General features: G+C 51.9%; 7 protein-coding genes across 7 annotated transcripts; 4 read left to right on the forward strand and 3 right to left on the reverse strand.

Annotated features, from left to right (window-relative positions):
* Nucleotides 1–1595: 1595 nt before the first annotated feature.
* On the forward strand, nt 1596–2384 carry SEPMUDRAFT_14388 (MMR_HSR1-domain-containing protein; the record flags this gene model as incomplete). Its single annotated transcript, XM_016903054.1, has 2 exons — nt 1596–1796; nt 1860–2384. Coding segments are annotated over 2 exons (726 nt in total), but the record flags the coding sequence as incomplete, so codon positions are not given.
* A 1172-nt stretch (nt 2385–3556) lies between these two features.
* Nucleotides 3557–4490, reverse strand: SEPMUDRAFT_109735 (uncharacterized protein; the record flags this gene model as incomplete). Its single annotated transcript, XM_016900803.1, has 3 exons — nt 3557–3847; nt 3975–4411; nt 4475–4490. The coding sequence occupies 3 exons, from the start codon at nt 4488–4490 to the stop codon at nt 3557–3559; spliced, it is 744 nt and encodes a 247-aa protein (XP_016758543.1).
* A 516-nt stretch (nt 4491–5006) lies between these two features.
* SEPMUDRAFT_150537 (vacuolar protein 8) lies at nt 5007–7689 on the reverse strand. The gene is made up of 6 exons (XM_016906245.1): nt 7499–7689; nt 7316–7398; nt 7119–7239; nt 6923–7036; nt 5859–6854; nt 5007–5808 (listed from the first exon to the last, which is right to left on the reverse strand). The coding sequence occupies exons 1-6, from the start codon at nt 7536–7538 to the stop codon at nt 5447–5449; spliced, it is 1716 nt and encodes a 571-aa protein (XP_016758544.1). The 5' UTR covers nt 7539–7689; the 3' UTR covers nt 5007–5446.
* A 2187-nt stretch (nt 7690–9876) lies between these two features.
* SEPMUDRAFT_150538 (kinase-like protein) lies at nt 9877–13201 on the forward strand. Its single transcript, XM_016906246.1, has 3 exons — nt 9877–10810; nt 10872–11358; nt 11415–13201. The coding sequence occupies exons 2-3, from the start codon at nt 11014–11016 to the stop codon at nt 12882–12884; spliced, it is 1815 nt and encodes a 604-aa protein (XP_016758545.1). The 5' UTR covers nt 9877–10810; nt 10872–11013; the 3' UTR covers nt 12885–13201.
* A 901-nt stretch (nt 13202–14102) lies between these two features.
* SEPMUDRAFT_118975 (uncharacterized protein) lies at nt 14103–15200 on the forward strand (the record flags this gene model as incomplete). The annotated part of the gene is made up of 1 exon (XM_016901469.1): nt 14103–15200. One exon carries the CDS (start codon nt 14103–14105, stop codon nt 15198–15200), a length of 1098 nt encoding a protein of 365 aa, XP_016758546.1.
* A 221-nt stretch (nt 15201–15421) lies between these two features.
* SEPMUDRAFT_143109 (DUF1907-domain-containing protein) lies at nt 15422–16408 on the reverse strand (the record flags this gene model as incomplete). The annotated part of the gene is made up of 1 exon (XM_016903027.1): nt 15422–16408. One exon carries the CDS (start codon nt 16406–16408, stop codon nt 15422–15424), a length of 987 nt encoding a protein of 328 aa, XP_016758547.1.
* A 362-nt stretch (nt 16409–16770) lies between these two features.
* Nucleotides 16771–18735, forward strand: SEPMUDRAFT_69541 (uncharacterized protein). The gene is made up of 2 exons (XM_016909865.1): nt 16771–16915; nt 16967–18735. The coding sequence occupies exons 1-2, from the start codon at nt 16879–16881 to the stop codon at nt 18670–18672; spliced, it is 1743 nt and encodes a 580-aa protein (XP_016758548.1). The 5' UTR covers nt 16771–16878; the 3' UTR covers nt 18673–18735.
* The last annotated feature ends 1897 nt before the right edge of the window (nt 18736–20632 follow it).

Here is a 20632-nt window from a genome sequence, read left to right on the forward strand (position 1 = left end):
ATTACTGCTAGTAGGTAATGCACTCTACCTCCTAGATCTCCGACTCCGGGGATTCTGTCTGTGCCATCAACCTTCTTTCGCACTAGAGAGCTGTGGTCGGGCGATTTCATGTTCCAATCGCCCGCCGTATCTATCAGATACATGTATGTTGCAGTCCGCGATTGAATCTTGCTCACAAAGAGGCAATTTGTGACAGTAGAGGATAGATCGCAGACATAGTCCTACTCACTGCTGTCCTACAAACGGCCTCGCACCTCCTCCGTTGAATAACATGCGCAGGCACAAGGAGCCAGCATCCTGAAAATACCGACTCTTGGGGACATGGCCAAGTGGGATAAATCACCGAGGAAACCACGATTTCCAACAAAAAGAAACGTCGAATTTGAGAGCAACACAATTCACGATATGGAGCAGACGCCTACAAGAAGCCCCCAAGAACAGCCTAAGCTAGAAATACGAAGCCCTCGAGGATGATTATGTGGTCGAGGAGTTAGGTGAATGGACGAAGGTAGCTGACGAGCGGTATAGATTTTCGAGTCGTGCGAGGTCGCGACCTCGAAAGAGTGTATCTCCTCGAGGAAGCTCGCCCTCCTAAGACCTGTAGGTATATATAAGGCTCCTGGCCTGCCCCGATTCTCCTTTGCTTCTCTTTCGCTTCTCTTTTCGCACCTTTCCCACCTTTCGCACAGACCAGCGCTGCTGAACGACCTTATGAAACCTGCATGCTTCATTGTCATCCTACAGCCATGCATCGCCCTCCGCAGGATTTCAGGCAACAATGCAAGCAGCTACCACTGCGATCCAATTGCGACGCGACTCCTCCATCTGCAAATCCCACCAGGTCGTGGAGTGGCTTACGTATTGTAATAGAGCATCTACATGTCGCCACATCTGTTTGCCCGCAAGGCTGGACTGCAACGTCACATTGAGACTCATGCCAACGGCTAGTATCCATGTATTGTCGCTGGATGTGATCAGGCTGATATCAAGCTCTTCAAGCACGAGGAGAATTGACGTAATTACCTGAAGAAGCTCTTTTGAACTCGATCAAACTATTTTCGAGATGATACTTGATAGAGGTGGAGTAGAATGGTGTGTGGTGAAGTTCTGGAGAAGTTCTGAGGATGGAAATCGCAAATTTTCACCATGTCGATGGTATATGATTTCCTTTTGTTTCCTGAGACGTGATATATGTAGCTTTGCAATTGGAATCCCGATGAGGTTCAATTCGTTGTCGTCGATGTCCACATCTAATCATCATTCTCGGGGGAGTGTGCGGCAAGTTCGGGATCGGTACGGGACGACTATGCGTGAAGTGAATGTTTCTCCACAACTTTCATTTGGTTACACTTCCAATGGAGTTTGTACACCTCCCACCACCTCTTCGGCGCTCCCTCCTGAGCAACTCCGCCATCAAGCAGAATCTCATTCGCCATGTCTCCACTACAACAGCAACAGCGACCCCATCTACATCAGTCAGCGCCGATTCAGCTGGCCCACTCCTCCTCAAACTATCCCCCTCGACTCTGAATGACTACACCGTTTCCCTGCCCCCCTCACCCTCATCCGACCTCCCCAAAGCGCGCTCGTTCTTCACCAAACACCAACCCCCACTCCTCTTTACCGCCGCTCATTTCCGCCAACTCCCCCCATCGCCCTACCCCGAAGTCGCCTTCCTCGGCCGTTCCAACGTAGGAAAGTCCAGCTTCCTTAACGCCATCTTCGGGCGTCCTCGCAGCGACATCGCCCGCGTATCTCGCAAACCAGGTAAAACCCGTACCATCAATGGGTTCGGCGTGGGAGGCGAAGGACTCGTGGGAGAACAAGCGAAAAAGCCGGCGAGGGATGGGACAGGGCAGGAAATTAGCACCAAAGGCGAAATCTGGAAAAGATGGGGAAGAGGTGGGTTAGTGGTGGTTGATATGCCCGGTTATGGATCTGGGTCGAGAGAGGAGTGGGGAGGGGAGATCATGAAGTATTTGGAAGGGAGGAAACAGTTGAGAAGGACTTATGTTCTGGTTGATACGCAGCATGGGCTGAAGAGGACAGATGTGCAGTTGTTGGTGCATTTGAGGAAGCAGGGTATTCCGCATCAGGTGGTTTTGTCCAAAGTGGATAAATTGTTGTTTCCCGATGCCAAGTTTCCCAGTGCGTTGAAGATACATAATGGGTTGGTCAAGTTGAAGGGGATTCGAAAGGAGGTTAGAGAGAAATTGGACAAGGCGTGTGCGGAGGTGGGTGTAAGGGGGAAGATGGGAGATTTGATGTGCTGTAGCTCGGAGAAGAGTTTGGATGTCAGTAGCAAGACGAAGAGAATTGGGGTGGATGAGTTGAGATGGTCAGTGTTGACGGCTTGTGGGCTAGAGAACTCTATGAATTTGAGACGAGCGTCGCAGGTGAAGCTGTTAGGAGAGGAAGATGAGCCAGAGGAAGATGAGCCAGAAGAACGGACACAGTATGCTCCGATATGAGGCTCGGATGGCCTACAGCATTAGAGCTTTTTATGTTATATGAGAGCTGGAAGCACGAGTGGTGACCTTCTACTCACTTCAAACCTCCTCCCCCCACCCATCACCTATCAAAGCCAGCTCGAGACGAACCAATCAATCGAACCCTTACGTGCACCAGAATTGCAACCAGCAAAGACACATATACTGGTTCTGCTATGGTTGGAACTTAAGCCTTCCAACCCTCCTTGTGATCGCCACAAGCGGAACGCTAAGGCTGAAAAGACGAGTGAGCCGGGCTGGTCGACGCCATTATCTGTCTTCTCATCAAGCCTGGGATAAGCTGGAACCCCTGCTACACCGATTAATGGATTGGTGGAACCAATTTTGATAGCGGGTGGTTTATTTCCATACCAACATCCGAGGCGTGCTGCATGCTGAATCTGAGAGTATGGAGGTTGTACATAAACTTAACGATACGACGGACGGTGCCACGAGTTTGGAGTCAAGATGAAGCTTGGGTTGATCCAAGGGCATGGCCTCACTACTCCTTTTAAATTGGTTGGTATTACAAGTTTGAAGTGACCCTCTACACGTCCTTTCAGCGCTACAATCGGTCTTTCTGACTCGACCAAGTTGGCCAGACTAAATACAAAAACAATCGTCTAATTCTCACAGATTTATTGAATTTGTGGCAAAGTCATTCTCCCCGCGTGCTGCTATCGAAGACTACATACACAAGCAATCCGATGTGATATCATCATTCCAAGCCGCACCTATAGCAAGACGGCAGCAGGATGGATACGGCATGAGGTTGGAACGACAACGAATTACGCACGATCTGGAGGACGGATGAATGATATGACTTGAGCCTGGGAGACTTTCGCTTCGACCAAAGAGTTTCCTTTCCTCACATGTCATTGAGGACAAAGTACCATATTCTCGGTGCAATTGACTCTTCATTCAGATTCAAGCGCCAATCTCCAAACGGAGCTCCGCGATGTGAATTTTTTATCCGCCGCCCAAGAAGACAATGAGACTTCACTCTCGACCTGAGCGCCTCTTTTAATTCATCAATTCCACATATACGACCATCTCATCGACGAACATCAATCCAAAGCCTGCCCTTCCAGCTTCCACCCTCCCACTCCCGTTCGGAATCCATGCTTGGTAGCAAACGTCTCGACCGCATCCCAACTCCGACATTTATGCTCCACTCCCCATCCATCCACGGCCAGTTCAATTTTCCCCTGTTCGTCAATTCGAGCTTTCTCCAACGACATGTCCGCCGAACACATGACGGCTTGTCGAAGATAGTCGAAGCAGTGATTGAGATGTTTGCCTTCTTTGGAAGTGAGATTGACTGGAGTCGAAGAGGAGAAGGATTGTTTCAACATGATCTACAAACATCAGTTAATAAACAACAGACGTCAGTGAGTGCGAAAAAAAAAACAAGATACCAGTAGTGAAGGCAAGGTTAACATATAACGTGAAGGTAATGTAAGGTAGGTAACGTAGAAAACTCACCAAACAATGAATCTGATGCATCACCGACAAACAATACGCCTCAGCCTCCTCTCCCGGCTGCCTCTCAACCCTCTTCCCCCTCTCATCCAAAACCACACTCCCACGCAGCGGATACCCGCCTCGCAATCCAAATTGTGCCGGATGCGAAACTTGCACAAATCCAATATCGTGGCCTAATAATGCATCCCAATGTTGCATCCAATTCTCGTCTGTGACGTACTGATCTTGTTGATTCCAGATTTTGATCGTGTTGAAAGGGAGATTGGGGAGGAAATCTTTTTTTCGAAGAGGTGAGAGGGGAGAAGAAGAATGATAATAAATCATGGAGAGAAGGAGGAGAAATGCGAGGGTTCCGAAAAAGGTTCCACAGGCGACGAGGATGAGATCGCGGAGGTCGAAATTCTTGCCGCGACGTTGTTGTTGTTGGTGGTGGTGGGCTTTATCGGTATAGATATTGCTGTTGTTGCTGTAGTGGTTCCATCCTCGATACCAGGACTTACTTTGTGATGAACCCATGATTTTACATCTATTCGCTCGATTCGTTCCGTTTCGTTTCGTCCGTCCGTTCAATAGACGATGAATCAAGTTCATCAACAAAAATCGAACATGAAAATACCTATAACCACCCCCAAAAAAGATAAGAGTAAAGCAAACTTCACAATCGTGTTACACTCATTAAAAAAAGGTGTATCTCGGCGAAAGCGTAAGAGTGAGTATGTAGGTATCTATGGAAGAAGAAACCAACCAACAAACAAATAAACAAAAAAAAAGAGCCGAACGGATTCACTCCCACCCCCAAAAGAAGAAAGAGCAAGAATCAGGTACAAAGAAAATCAGATATGCTCGATCCATGTCTCAATAGGAGTTGCCATTATCGTAATAGGGGGCTGTAATAGTGCTGTTACAAGGACGAATTTGAAGGTCGAAATGTACGTACCTCGATGTATATATATATACCAAGCTTCATGGACAGCACATGCCGCCATCCAATATCAGATTCGAACTGGAGTGCAGTCGGGAAGATAGACTCACCGAGCAGTAGTCGACTGAGAGAGAGACACTTGCATACATCAACCATGTTTGAATTCTAGTCCATGCTAGATATGCAAAATGCTAAGAAAGCATAGCAAGAGAGGATCATCTCTTCCCATTCCCACGTGCATGATGTGAGAGGTCCCCATCCAAGACCCCATCCATCCGATATTACGCACCTATTCCGTGTTCATGTCTGTCTTAACAAACCGTACCACCACTCCAGAGATACAGGGCAGCGCACATGCTGCCATCATGTTGCAAACAAACCAACGCCGCCACCTGATGCTGGTAGTGCGATATTCAAAACAACACCACTTCTGACTCGCTCGCTTGCTGGCTCAAACAACACAATACACTGAAATGCACACTCAACAGCCGGATCCGGCCACGATAGAGCCCTCCGACGCCCACGATATCATCGAAATGCTCCTGTCCGGTCACGCATTATAAGATGATGGTTGACTGTCGGTTTTGCTGCCGGGTACAACATCGCCATTGCTGATTTCGAGACATCGTCGCGCGAGTGCCACCACTTCGCCCTCGCCATCTTCGCTACCTTCACCTTCGTCTTCAGATTCGACTTGCTTTTCACTAATCTCGCGAACCATGCTCATGACATCCTCCGATTTCGCAATCACGTCGGTCAGCTTTTGATCACCAGATTCCAGTAGTTGGAGCAGGGTCCAAATAGCAATGTGCTGGAAGGTGGGGTCGCCGGACGCCAGGAATCGGTTCAGGTAGCCGTGAATGCCACCCTGCGGCTCTTTCCACGAGGAGAGGAATAAAGAGTAGTCACCCACTACATCATGTCAGTGTACATCTCATCGAGCAAAGAATGTCAGAACCCACCTTTGCTGCTCAGGTTGCCTAAAGCGGCTGCGCTGTTCCCTTGAACCTCGATACTCTCGCTCTCTGTCAGCGGAATGAGCACGTCAAACACCCCAAGATCCAAGAGCTGCGGCTTCAAATCATCGGAAAGTGCCAGCACGGCAATCGCAGCAGTCATCTCAGATTGCACGCTCAAGGGTACCTCCAGGACCAGCTCTTTGCATTTCTGCACAGCGCCAGCCTGTAGTACGAGTTGCTTGTTACGATCCGAAGAGGCTGCCAGATTCCGTAATGTGGAGATGGCATGGCATTGAATCTCTTCGTTGTCAGTGGAGCCAAGTAGGTCGACCAGTGGCTTCAGGAAGCCGGCGTCGATGATGGGCGATTCATTCATGGGGTGAATGCTGATGTTTCGTATGCATGCCACTGCTGATAGAATCAAGGGTAGATAACTGCTTTGTAGCAATCCAAGTAATGGTGGTAGTCCCCCGGCTCGTACGATCTCCAATTGATACTTTTCATCACTGGCCAGATTCCTGAGAGCAAGCGCTGCCTGACACTGTACTTTTGGCGCCTGACCTTTCATCAGATGCACCAAGCTCTGCACCAGTTTCGTCTCAGTCTGCGCAAGTCGTTTGCGGTTGGTGCTGTCCACGGCGATGTTGCTGAGCGCTGTGGTGCAGTAGTACTGGACATCGGTATCCGTGCTGCTCAGCAAGCTGACGAGGACGGGGATCGCACCTGCCGAAACCAGCTGTTGTCGATTGTCGTCGGAATGGGTCATGTTGAGCAGAGCGCCTGTCGCATTGCGTTGCACGCGCATGTCTTTGCTCTTTGCCAGCCGTGTGAGGGGTGCGAGGGCACCAGACCGCGCTATGCGCGCCTTGTTCTCCTCATGTGTAGCCAGGTTTGTTATGCAGCCGACTGCATTGCATTGCACTTCCACATTGGGACTGTTCATCTGTCGTATCAGTGGGGTCAGGCCACCTAGCGAGACGATCAACGTCTTGTTCTGGCCTGGTAGCTGGAGTCAGCATCGCTCGTGTGTTCTGCTCTTGCGATATGGTGGGTGGGACGGAGCGCACCATCTACAGCCAAGTTACCCAGTGCAGCCGAGGCGGCGCGTTGCACCTCGATGTCAGGGCTTTCGAGGAGGAAGAGAATGGGCTCGAGAGTCGATCTGTCCACGGGCCGCACATCTGCAGGAGTATATCAAGTCAGCGCATTATCCTCTTCTCCTCCGTCCGTCCGTCCGCCCGCCCTCTCTCCATTGTGACATGCCTCTTTCAGTGATTTCGGCAAACGTCAAACTGGCACTCCGCTGCAGGTCGATGTTTTGGCTGTAGACGAGGGTGGAGAGGGCTTTGAGAGGTTCGCCCGTGAAGAAATCGGTCTCAGCTCTCTGTTCACGTTGTCTATTAGCACGCGCATACCAAGTGCAGCAGGACAGCACGAGGCATGGGAGAGGGATCTCGTACGTTCTCGAGGTAGCTGAGCAGGTCGGCGACTGCATCTCGTTCCGAGTCGGCGAGAACGTTGTCGTAGTCGACTTTCGATCGGCCTAGATGGTGCGCGCTTAGATCAGTCGTTGCCGTGGAGCAGCAGGCGGCGGCGGCGGTGGTGGTGGTGGTGGTGGTCACGGGGGAGGGCAGAGCACGTACCGCCGCAACACGAGAAGATCTTGCGACACATATCGGCCATGCTGCATCAGCTCCAGCGGCCGCAGCTGGCCGAGATGGAGAATAGCAGGCTCTGGCTGGATAGCTGAAGAGCTGGTTCGGGGGTGAGCGTGGTGTGGTCTGGGTGTGGTCTGGTTGAGCAGAGCTGAGCTATGGCAGCAGGTCCACGCCAGTGCTGTTCGTCATGTGAAAGGGCCGGCCGGTCGGACGGTCGGGGCGAGGCGAGTCGAGGCGAGGCGAGTGGAATGGATGGGCTGCTATTGGTGGTGGTGGTGGTGAGAATGGCCAACGGCGTCGGTGGTTGTCGTCTGTCTGTAGAACTACAGTACGGTATGCAAGGCTGCGTGAGTAGTACGGGTAAGGGATGTGGGATGCACTGAGTCGCTTCCGTTCTCTGACAATGCTTAGTAGCACATGTCCACGGGGTGCCTTACTCGACAGCAGCAGCAGCAGCAGCAGCAACGTGCAAGTGCGCAACACGTCGGCGTCGGAAGTGGCCCGCCATCGAGCATCCAGCAAGCAACAAGCAACAACCTTAGCGACAAGCAAGCAGGCCAGCAAGCGAGTGCGAGTGCGAGTGGAAACTGTCAGTGCACGCGCCACCTGTTTCCTGATGCGTCCAATACCCATTCTCCATGGAGTAGGTATGGTATGTTACCTACTATGTATGTACTTGCACGTTGATACCAATATCAACAGAGGTACATGTATGTAAGTTGTCGCCGCCGACGGCACGCCTCTCCATCATGATGGCCGTGCCCGCCCTTCCACGTTCGCGCAGCATCTTCCATGGTACTACGTGCTCGAATTTGCACCTCGTCTCTCTGCAACAAATACCTCAATCCTCCTGACAGCATGCGTGCTGTGTGCTCCACTGCGTGATTTCCTGCCAACTGCTTCTCTAAATGATGCAGCCACGAGCCGGCTCACAGAGTAAGGTAGCGGTAATGTAGCTTCTCCGCCGTCTGCACGGGGGATCTGCGCAGCGGACGTGAGACCGACTAAGAGCTCTCCCTCTTCCAGTTTCCTTCTCGTCATCATCATCGGCCTCTGGTCAGGCTCAAGTCCTGTCAATCCGAAGAAGCAGATGTGCGCGCCATTTTCTGCCACCTCGAACCGCGTGCATATTGAACATGCTGTGTGACTACGCTGTGCAGAAGAATCCCACGACATGGACTTGGCTCGCGGCGTCCCCACGCACGTCACTCACCTCATACCACGTCCTGTTTGCGACCTACGGCATCGCAAGGCCATTTGCGCCCTTGGCCGCAGATGGAGCTAAAATAGAGCCCGATGGAGGCTGGTGAGAGCTCGAGCTCAAAGTTGCAGCAGCATCTCGTTACCCACCTCACGCATCACTCACTCAGATAGCCCCTAGCATGTGACAGTTGCCGAGAGGACCGACAGTTGTGAGACGTGTCGGTGGAGACACTACTACATTACTACTACTCGGTCACCGCTGTCAATCATAAAACAGCACCCATCATTCCTGGTGCCCCAGCACAGCTCCAGGCACGCATAGAACTTGATAGAAGTACCTCCGGTAGTTGTGCTATCCCGTCACCACGACCAAGCATTACGGTACACCGAAAATGAGACTCTGTTTCGCCGGCTCTTTCCCCAAAGTTTACACACATATGGAGCATGATGCGAAATGATGGCACAGCCGGCCACCGTGGCACGACGTCGTAGGCCTGCCCGGCTGGCATCGTGAATTGCGAGCAGACCAGGCGTGGTGTGCCGCGGGCAGGTGGAAGACGGGCAATCGACGTCTCCCTACCCCCCGCTGCAGAAGGCGGAGACTAGCTGATCGCTGTGTGCGTGCGCACTGAGGCCAAGGTGTGCTGTGCTGTGCTGTGCTGTGCTGTGCTGCGCTGTGCTGTGCTATGAGGTGTTTTTTTTTTCAACTCTGCGGTTCCTTGACCATCGCAAGAGCAGGAAGTCCGGGCGGTTCAGGAACTTCAGGGACAAGGCAGGTGACGTTTGGATTAGTGCAGTTCGGGACGACATTCCTCAGGGATAGACGGTCCATCTTGGAGCTACAGGGACGAGCCAGGCGTTTCCAGCGAATGGCGAGCTGCAGTGAACAGGTTACCTTTATGGAAGCTTTGTGGAGAAACAGTCAGATCGACGAAAGTCTAGAATAATGCCGGTCTTTGTTGAAGTCACACTTGGTCTCAGGAGGCAGTGCATTTCTTGACTACACTTGGCTCGAGCCTTGGCGGCCATCAAACCATACTACCTCTGATCGTTCCACCATGAGGATGCACCGATCTGCTCTCGTGTGCCACTGCCGCCCCTCCTTGAGTCGAGGCTGCCTGCTGCACCATCAAACCATCGTCGTCCGCCCGCCGAGCGGTATTTTGAAACCACTGTAGCATCCATCCATACATACATACCTGGTCCTGCTGCTGCTATTCCTCCATCGCCACCTCGCCCGTCTTCTGCCGCAGCATCACCACCGCCATCACCATAGGTTTACATTCACCCTCGTCCATCGGTACGGTACCAGATCCGGATATCGTGTCCGGTCGCACCTTCTTCACGGTTGTCGATGTTGCTTGAGGCCCACTGCGCCGCCCTTCCACCTCCGAATCAATAACAATTGCGGAAAGGCCGCCTTATATGGCCGCGTACGACATCAAGAAGCACTTCAGCGGCCTCCGAGTACAAACCGCACGTCGCAGAGGCCATAACCCCTTTGCGACTGGCTTCGAAGATGATAGCGACGACGACGACTTCCGGAAGAGCAGACCCAAGACCAAGGCACCGCCGGTGTCCAAGTCTGTCCCGGTAACTCCCTTCGTTCCTCCCACGAAAGCATCGCCCTTTGCACGTGCACGCTCCCTGTCGAAAGCCGCCACCGCCGACGACGACGACGACGACAACTTCCTGCTGGAGGTGCAGGCCTCAAAGAAAGCAGACCGCCGTCCGTCACCGGCGCCCGCAGTGTTGTCAATCGCTGCTCAGCGTGTGATTGACGAAGCTGCACGTCCGCGACGCGGCTCTCTACCCGGAGTGTTGTCGGATCAGAAAAAGGCTGCAGTACTCGCTGCTGGTCCACTGGCATATCTCGACGACAGCAGCGACGACGACGACTGGAACAGCGGTTCACGGCCCGGCAGACGTACCGCGCGCAACCGCAGTCCCTTGCCACGAGCAACATCTGCCTCGAACCTCCGCTCCAGCACCCCTAGTGGAGCTCGACTTGCAGTCTCGCAGCTACCGCCCGACAAGGCAGCGACCGCAACAGCCATTCCACTGCACACCGTTGCTTCCCCATTCGCTGGCACTGTGAGTCGTGCCACCCCTCACGTGATATGGAGAACCCTGTACTAATCCGAACCCTCCCCAGAAATACCTGCAAGACAGCGACTCCGATTCCGACGAAGAAGCTGTTGCATCCCGAAAAGGCAGCGCCGAAGATATTGCTGCGATCGCGCCTGACAACAAGAAGCATCACGAGGTGCCGCGGGTGGACAAGGGCAAGCTGCAAAATGGGGGCGGTGTATCCTGGCGAGCCTTCTCAGCTGGCAGAGCAGAGCAGCGCAACGCCGAGCTCGACGCTCTCGCATCGAGTCTCAGAAGGCGAGGAAGGAGCATACAGTTCTGTCCCGTTGTCAGGACCGATGATGGACGACAGATCTCCCTCGCACCCACACTCGAGCGCAATGGACCAACACTTGGCGGCAAAAGATTTGGGCAAAACAGAGCCAAGTCGCCCCCAAGACGTGCCGCGGACACAAAGCCCATCCTCGAGGAAGACGAGTTGGCTGATCGGGAGTTTGGAGGACCAGTCGGACGACTTGAGGATGCAGGATCGAAGACGGACCCCTTCAGTGGTGAGTGGACCGCGTAAAAAGGTAGAGCGAAGGTCATACCAACATGTGATATGTAGGAGAACTTATTCGACGGACGACGAGCAATGGCGACTTCAAGCGACCCGACTTCGCAAGCCAATGCCTCCCTGATATCCGCATCGACGACATCTCCAAGCTATGACGTGGGCACACAGTCGCCGCTCACCTCGCCCAACAGCAGCAGTAGAATGCTCTCCTCCATCGACTCCATGTCGAAATTGACAGTCTCACCTCAGACCATTCCCGAAGGCAAAACAATAGATCACGCCATGCTGGACTCGCCGACCATGTCGCCGTCTGCTAGTGACTACGACCCCTTGAGCCGGAACTCTAGCCTGCGTTCCATTCGGTCACGCCGCATACCAACAACATCGAGGCGTCCATCGCGGCGCTCTACTTCTGCCACCACCTCGCTGAGCCCAGCGCACGCGTTCCTCGCGAATTGGGGCAAGGGTGATGCTGAAGAGATGCCACCAGAGCCGAAGCCCGATGACGAAGGACAGGCCATCGGACTCAACTGCGAATATATCATCGGTCGCCTGATCAGTCGAGGTGGCTTTGGCGTCGTGAAGGAAGTGCACTCGTTAGACGATCATGGAAATCGCATAGTGAAGGCGGTCAAGGTTGTGTATAAAGCAATCAGCGGCGCGACCGAAGCGGAGAACGACAAAGCCCAGCAGGACATAGAGCATGAGGTGTCGATCTGGCGCTATTTGAACCACCGCCACGTCTTGCCACTGCATGCGGTGTACGAGACGGATTATGCCACTTTCTGTATCATGGACCTCAACGTCGGTGGTACCTTGTATGATCTGGTAAGAAAGTCTCGGCTCAGTGCGAAGACCAGTAACGCGGGCCGCAAGGGTTTGTCGCCTCATCTTGCTAAGAGCTATGCATACCAACTCGCGTGCGCCTTGCGTTATTTACACGAAGATATTCGTGTCTGTCATCGAGATGTGAAACTGGAGAATTGCCTCATCGACATGTCAGCACCGGAATCCGATGCCGAAGGTGGCAACCTGCGACTGTGCGACTTTGGACTGGCGGATTTCCTGCACAGCGAGAGCATCGACGAAGGAAGTGGAACGCCGCAGCGGATTTCTTCGCAACGCTCCCTATCGAACGAAATGCCCTTGCCGTTAGCCTCGTCCATCATTGGCACACTGGAATATGCCTCGCCGAAGGGCTTGTCCGTGAATCGAAAACTGTTCGAGACCGCTGGAGACGTATGGGCTTTCGGCGTCATCATCTATGCACTGTGCACCGGACATCTCCCTTTTCGGCATACTCTGCCCAGCAAGACTGTGGAGCTCATTCTGAGGGCAGACTGGGATGAGGACGCTCTGAGACATGCTGCTGCCGGAGGAGCAGAAGTGATTGATCTTGTTAGAGGCTGTCTGGAGAAAGACATTGATCTGAGATTCACCATTAGCGAAGCATTACGAAGTCCTTGGTTTGATGAGTGCCGCGAGGGAGCCGAAGACGAGGCGACGTCGCCGTGGCGATGATTCGACCTGCTACCTGTGCGATGCGAGCTGTCTGACATGATTCAGATGACCTCTTGTGTTGCACATATTTTTTTGACGACACTTATGACTAGCGAGAAAAGGGAAAACATGAAATGGAAGACGGCACAATGCCGTTATGGAGCTATGGTGGTGTTGGAGCACGCTGCTATCGACTACTGTTCGCATTCTGCACTGCATGGATGGAAGCATTGTACCGCATTTGACAGCGACAGACAGTCGAGGCGTGGACAGACCACGTATATGAAATAGGATACCCCCCCAAAGCAGTGGTTGGATCACTCTTCTCAATTCTAAACTCAATCATATGATACCTACCGGACCCTTTTCAAATCTCTTCTCTGCTGATCTCTCTTCTTGGATTGACTGACTGGTTGCTTTGAGAGTCTATATGACCTTTTTCCGCAAAAACACAACCAGATGGTTTGGTTCAGATGTCGGATGCCGGACCAAGTCTTTTTCTTTTTCTTTCTTTCTTTTTGGTCAAATTTCCTTTTTTTTTGTTGGTTACCTCCTAAATTGATACATCCGGTAGTGTCAAGTTCAAGTTCAAGTCATACTTAGATACCTTGGATCCCTTAGATAGGTAGATAGGTAGATAAGACGGACTTCTCGGGCGGACACTTTTTTTCCTAATGGTTTACTTTTATATATATATTCGATTTACCTCTTTTTTTGTTTTTTGGTAGGTTGAAAGTGTAGATAGATAGACAGATCCAGAGGTGGGCGGAGCTGAGAGTGCGTTAGGGTTGTTGTCTACAGGTTAGGTAGGTATCTTTGTGTGTATGGATGTGTATGGATGGATGGGTGGGTGGGTATCTAGTTGTACCGACTTTACATTTACATTTACATTTACATTACCTGTACTCTCCTCTTCTTTTTCTTCTTTCTTATTCTACTTGTTCCTCTTCTTCTCTAGTCTATTCTTTTAGGTACCATCTTCAAGGAAAGTCCTCTTATAATCTCGCAAAGAAAAATTTCCGGAAAAGCGACAAAATTTCCTGAGGTGTGGTCTTGGGAGTGTTACATTACCTACCTAGTGAGTTCCATTTTGTATTCCCGGTCGTAAATACAGGTACCTTGGTGGTCACAAAGAGGAGGAGGATGAGGAGGGAAAGAAAAAAAAATCGGAGGAGTTTCAATTTACTGACATGTTGATAGATAGGGATTTGGTCTCTACTACATCATCGTCACACAAGAATGGCTCCGTATCCTCCTCCTCCTCCTCCTCCTCCTCCAGAGGAGCAGTTCCAAAGCACGCAGGAAGGAAGGCATCATATTATCCTGGATGAGGATAATGATAAGATGCAAGCCGATGGCCCAAAGCCGACACGAACACCGGCACCTACCAGCAACGACGCCCTAGTCGCCGCTAAAGAAGCAGTCGGTGCTCCTGTGAGCGGTGTCCTGAAAAATGTTCATAGCGCAGCAGCTCACGCCGGACAAGATTTGTTCAAAACTGCAGCAACTCTGAAGGTCGCGTTCGTCAAGGCTTACGAGGTTGTGAAGGGAAAGCTCAATTCCACTGCTGCCAGTATCCGGAAGCCTTTTGCGGTGGGAAAGATCGATGATGATTTGACTGTAAAGCTCCAAGAGGGAGCTCCGGCGTCTCCGGATGGGACGGATTCAAAGTTTTCCAAGGAGAGCAGGCTACCAGAGTCTTGCGATGGTTGTGCTTGGAAGCGTGGTGGTGTGGACAATTTTGATCCTGGCGCTGTCGCTATCGCGGCCGAACAGCCTGAAGTTATCAAACTCGTGGCTGGAAACCCTGCGATGTTGGAGGTTTTGAAGACGCATCCTGGGATTGTTAAGGCCGCGTCTGAGCATCCCGAGGTGTTGGAGGAGTTCATGAAGCATCACGACGTGGTCAACAGGATTCTAGAAACCCCAGATGTGTCGGAGCTCTTAATGAAATCCCCATCCGCTATTCATGGTGCCGCTCCAGCTTCGATTGAAGCCCAAGACGAGGACCATCAATTGAGCAAGAGAGACGTCGAGTTCGCGACTGGGCTTGCGGCGGAGCAAGAGATGTTGACGAGGCCCACCGTCTTGTCCGTGGCCCCATTTCATGGCTTTAGAGGCAATGTGCAGCTGGTCCCGAGAACCATCATTTCCGACCCAACGGACAATAAGTGCTATACTTTGTTTGTCGTCGGCGGTTTGGCGATTGCGATTACCATCCTCGGAATCGCCAGCATTGTCAATTCATGTAAATTCTGGAAGAACAGGGTGCAGCGTGCCAGTGGTGCCAGCGTTGAGCCATACGGACAAGAAAAGACCAAGGAAGAGACTTGGTAAGGGGAGATCAGTTGGATGAATAGATTCTGGTCGTGAAAGATCGCAGACATGCACCTTGTGCGAGCTCGTACAATTGACTCACTCAGGCACAGGGCCCGCGCGCTTAGTGCCACGAGGTCCCCATTTAGCGACATTTAGTAAACGCACGGATTAGCAATTGGAGGCGGATGATCCAGTTGTAGAGCTGATCTTTGGGATAGTAGATCGATGTATCGCACACGTTAGTCATGCAAGTCTCGTTCCAATATCACATCGGGCTTGTCGATGCGATAGAGCGTTTTTGCCGTGTTGAAATAGGCCTCGTACTCGATCTCCTCGGCAACACCCTCCCCCGGCGGGAGGTCGTAATGATAGTGGCCTCCACGATCCCCCTCTGTGGAAAAGCAGTGCGTATGCTCCATTCGAAGATCGAGCTTCTTGCCCGGATCTGCAGAGTGGAATACGGTCAAGCAGACAATCGGGGCCTCAAATGTGTGGTACGTTAACCACTCGTTCAACTGCTTTGCATCCTTGAAGGGAGGTCCGTTCTTCGCGGGAAAGTCTGGCATGACATGGAAGTACGCATGGCCTTGCTTGATGAGAAACATGCCTCCCATACTGATCGGCTGTGCGTCCCCGTACGTCTCGGCCAAGGTGCGTCGAATGCACTCCGTGAAGCTCTTGTGTTCGCCTTTTCGGGCTCGGGCGGTGATCTTGAGTACATCCCCCGGGAGTCCAGAGGATCCGAAGAGGTTCATCATGAAGGCACAGTCCGATGTGGGACTGCGCTCACAACTGGCAGCGTGCTTGCCATTGGTCCCATCATACTTGGTGTAGTAGGTCAGATTCTTGACGTTCTCAAAGCTGCCTTCCCAGCTGAGGTTGGGCGATAGCTCAGAGTTGACTCCAATACGGTGGAATGGTCCGGCGCCTGCACCCAGCAGCTGTCCTTGGTGTGGACTCATATCCATTGCCTTTGCAATGTCGAGGAGAGAGTATTTGCAGTCCAAGCGAGGCTCGGGAAACAAGTTGGGCTGGCCGCCGATATCTGCGACAGTCTCGCCACCACATAGTCCTTCGGTGGCGAGATGGTACGGAGGCTTTCGCAGATCTGGACATGGCTCGACCTGGACGTGGGCATGCTCGAAATTGGCCTGCAAAGCTGGTGTGAGGACATCTGCCAGCTCGGCCAGGGATGGCGGTGACAGGTGGTGCTTGGTAATGTTCATGGTTGAAGCGCTTATATGCTTGGCGGATGATGGTGATGAATGAAGCCAGATCGAAACCAGATCTGGTGGTGATGGATGCTGTTGCCTGTTGCCTGTTGCTAGCTCACGAATTAATTGGATAATGGATATCGGAGATTCGCCGACTAGTGCAGCAAGCCGCACCACCAGTCTAGGAGGTGAAGTGGTTGAGCTCGCGGTACGGAGGTACCTCCTAAGCGCGCAGTGAAACGTGCTCGCTAACTGAATTACCTCTACCTCCACCTCCAACCTCTCAACTCTGGTGAATTTGTGCAATGCAGTTGATGCATCGTTGGCCTATGGAATGCGAGTCTCATGATGAGAATGCCAAGTCATACTACATCACAGACATGGTGTAGGAGCTAGGAGCTACCTCCCACGACGACTGGACACAGATCCTCGGATTTATCACCACGCGCTCTCCTCGCTCCTTGTACTGTCATCCGAGAGCAATGGCTCGACGCGCTCAGTCGGCGCCTACAACCCACCGTATGTATATATTATCACGACCCCGTACTTCTACGTTGACACGCAATCGAGTTACCACAACAGACCCCTCGAAGACCACAGCAGACCTCGTCGGCCTGGGTCACCTTCCATCTCCCAGGAGCGACGTCTTCAACGAAAGCACGAAGAGGAAATGGCCACAAGATCTCCATGATCTCCCGCCTTGTGAGCCGGTATCAAAGAAGGCGTGCCTGTTATCGAGCACGATACGAACTCCGTACTACGAGTTCGAAAATAGCAACAGCGAGTTCGGTGCGGATATCTGTTGGGGTGACTACTTTGGTCAGTGGCCACCGATGGAGGCACCCAGAGGCCGTTCTAGTCTATTGGGCAAGAAGCGACCGTTTCCACAGTTAAGGTCGAACAGCTATAGTCAGAGTGTAAGAGACGGGGAATCTCCACAAGCCTGGACACGGCAGCACGATGAGGAGATGGAAGAAGCTGGACTGGTTATGGACGAATATCAGACTCAGTCCGCCATTACTAGCGCCTGCCAGCGTCTCTGCGACGACCTGAAGGAGAGAGACTATTCTCCTCCTCGCGGTCCTTCATTCGGGAGAGACCGGCTTCTGAAGATGCGCAACTTAGTCCGGTTCCGAAATAAGGCTCGAGTGGTCAGAGACATTACGCCCCTTATCGTACCTTCTCCGGAATTGCTTAGTATTGACGGCTATCCTGGTATGGATCAGATGAGCGAGGCAATAAATGCCGAGTGGACACAGTGTGACACGATTTATGGTCCGCGGCCGAAGCCCGACTTCGCTATTGGCATATCGTCCTCCGCCTTTACCAGAGATGAGGAGGAGAAGCTTATGTTAAGCCATACGAGCGCTTGCCCGAATCTCTGGCCCGAGAACATGTATTACCCATTCCTAATATGCGAAGTCAGAGATAGCGACGGGCTAATACAAGAAGCGGAGCGACAGTGTATGCACAGCGCTAGCATCGCCGTTCGAGCCGTCGTCCAGCTATACCAAAATATCTCTGCTGCCAATGAGGTTGACCGGAAGATCCTCGCGTTCTCGGTTGCGCACAATGACACTACAGTCAATATCTTCGGCCACTTTGCCACAGTCGAAGAGCAGAAGCTGACGTTCTTTCGTTGCCGTTTGTATTATGGTGATCTCCCCGCCGATTTTGCCAAGCCGTATAATATCATTCGCGCAATTTACGACGTGTTTTTCCCTCGGCACCTAGCGAGAATCAAAAGCGCCCTGGACAGAATGCGAGTTCGGGCACTGGAGTCCTTCACTTCGCAGCTTGACATCGACGAGGACTCTCAGGAAATTGCCGCCAGTCAGCCTTCTTCGCAGGAGCAAGGAAAATTCAAGAGGCCCTCACTTCCCTCGACGGACAGGATACAGCAAGAGAACGATAGATTGCGAGATCAAATTTCTGTCGTGCTACGTGAGAAGCAGCAAGAAAGGGAAGATTTCATGAAAGAGTTACGGGAGCGGAGGGAGGAAATGGAGCGTCAGTTGGCCCGGCGGGAGGAGGAGTCACGCGAGCGGAGGGAGCAAATGGTGCGTGAGCAGCAGCTTCGAAGGGAAGATCACATGAAAGAGTTACGGGAGCGGAGGGAGCAAATGGAGCGTCAGTTGGCCCAGCAGAGGGAGCAAATGGAGCGTCAGTTGGCCCAGCAGATTGAGGAGTCACGCGAGCAAAACACCATGATGGAGGAGTCACTGGCCCAGCAGACTGAGATCATCACGCTCTTGAAAGAAAGCATAGCAAAGTAATATGTTGCCTGACTACTACGTAGCATGAATGCTAAGATACGTGTTAAATCCCACCTTTTGAACTCAGCGAACTCGTCAAACATCTCACTGTCCTGTTATGTACCATGAATGCCAATACGTATGCAGGATAAGAGTGCGGGCCATCTTGGGTAGGTAGGTAAGCGATCTTCAGCCTCCACAGATGAGGTGATTCAGATTCCGGGGAAAGTGGCTACTGTTCAGCACCTTTTGAGACGTTTAAGGACCAGAAACTGCTTCGAACATGTCAGCATTAGGCCGGAAGGCGGTTGGCGTAGAATAATCATAAACTGTGTACCTTAGTAATGTACCTCCTACCTTATCTGTCTGGGCAAGACAGCCGCCTCGCTACCTCTACCTACCTACAGAAAGAGCTGCAGGGTGGACGAGTGGTTTATGAGGTGCCTTACCTTGGGCATGTATGAAATGTTGCCGTGTGGACGAATACTTGAGGTGCCCGGGTAGGTACATGTATGCTATGCTATGCTATGCTATGCTACCTTACTTACTTGAAACGCACCTACGCGACTGTTTCGAGAGCTTGATAGGAGGAGGAGGAGGAGGGCAAGAAGGAAGGGAATTGGCAAATATGAGGTCAGGTACCTACCGTAGGTAGTATGGATGCAAGAGGGGGGGAATTCACTAAGGTACCTTAAGGTACTTTACCTACCTAGCATTATGAGTTACTAGAGGCTCCTGGACAATGACGCCAAAACTTCTACCCAACCTCAGGTACAGACTATTGGGGTCACGGCACGTTTTGTAGTAAGGTAAGGTAAGGTAAGGTACCTAGGTAAGGTCCGAGAAATCTTCATCAGTTTTTGCCCTTGCTGTTTAGATTAGGACCAGAATATGCGCCTCCTTAACATTTGTAGATTAGGTCCTAGATAGTAGTAAAGATAAAACATCTACCTCTTCTTGTACCTATCGCTCTAAGTTCTAGGTCGTTTCAAAAGTTCCTCTATGTAAGGAGAGTATTGGTCTATTATCTTCTACCAATTCCCTCGGAAGAAACAGTCAGGTACTTAGGTATCTACTCTTCAAAAACAGACTATATTAATCCCGGCGAACTGAGAGCCAATTGTTTGACTACCTATAGTAACTGTTTCCAGTTTGAGGATCGACTGACTTCTATTCGACAAGCGAGCATTCGTTTATCCTACAAGCTAAGTGCCCTAGAAGCACCTTCGGGCGTTACGCTCAGCGGGCGTGTATGCATGCACGCAGGATGAGATATATCACATCTCTTGCTGGGACGCGGCGGCTAAATGTGATACGTATGTACCTGATATGCGCGTATCTCGGTCGTTAAGTTACTTCCTAGGAGGTACATGTACCGGACCGGTGCTTGCTCCACTACCCGATCGAAGTCAGCTGTGTCGCTTCGTTTGCGATGCGAGGTTGGATTCTCTTTTTTCGGCTGGGTACGTGTAGCCTTGGGCATCGCTGTCTTCTTTCGTTTCGTTGTTTATGCTCGCTTGTTTGCGTAAGGCTCGAGCGTGTACTAGATTTTAAAGGACGGGAGTCCTAGTGCGGACGTACCTGCTGTCGGATCAGGTATAGATTCTCTGTCAGCTGCGTCAATTTGTTGATCTTGTTACGAGGCTGGAGATGGCGGAGGATCATCAGGGACTGACTGCTAGCTTGTGAAGGCAGGTTTCGGCAAACGCAATGAATTCATCAAAGGGCTCTCGCTGCGGTATGGGATTTCGCGTAAGGCGTCTTGAACCGTGGATCCCATCAAACGGATGCAGCTTTAGTCAAATGAAGCATAACAGCACGTGCGGATAGGCCATCAGAAACGAATTTGCCAACCTCCATACTACATAGTAGCTCTAGAGGGAGTGAGGTAACACCCGTTGACAGCTGCGGTCCCAACAACCGCAAGAACGCCACCGATCCAAGATCTCCACGGTCCGGACTCCCATCTCATCGTCAGGCG

The sequence above is a fragment of the Sphaerulina musiva genome (assembly GCF_000320565.1).
Source record: "Sphaerulina musiva SO2202 unplaced genomic scaffold SEPMUscaffold_8, whole genome shotgun sequence".
NCBI classification, from domain to species: domain Eukaryota; kingdom Fungi; phylum Ascomycota; class Dothideomycetes; order Mycosphaerellales; family Mycosphaerellaceae; genus Sphaerulina; species Sphaerulina musiva.

Excerpts from the sequence above, each read along its gene's own strand:
- SEPMUDRAFT_150537 (XM_016906245.1), bottom strand. The coding sequence starts at position 7,538 with ATGGCCGATATGTGTCGCAAGATCTTCTCGTGTTGCGGCG. Across the intron at positions 7,399-7,498 it reads GATCTTCTCGTGTTGCGGCG|GCCGATCGAAAGTCGACTAC; the intron begins GTACGTGCTCTG and ends CGCACCATCTAG. Across the intron at positions 5,809-5,858 it reads AGGCAACCTGAGCAGCAAAG|TGGGTGACTACTCTTTATTC; the intron begins GTGGGTTCTGAC and ends GACATGATGTAG.
- SEPMUDRAFT_150538 (XM_016906246.1), top strand. The coding sequence starts at position 11,014 with ATGGGGGCGGTGTATCCTGGCGAGCCTTCTCAGCTGGCAGAGCAGAGC. Across the intron at positions 11,359-11,414 it reads GAAGACGGACCCCTTCAGTG|GAGAACTTATTCGACGGACG; the intron begins GTGAGTGGACCG and ends TGTGATATGTAG.
- SEPMUDRAFT_69541 (XM_016909865.1), top strand. The coding sequence starts at position 16,879 with ATGGCTCGACGCGCTCAGTCGGCGCCTACAACCCACC. Across the intron at positions 16,916-16,966 it reads GTCGGCGCCTACAACCCACC|TTACCACAACAGACCCCTCG; the intron begins GTATGTATATAT and ends CACGCAATCGAG.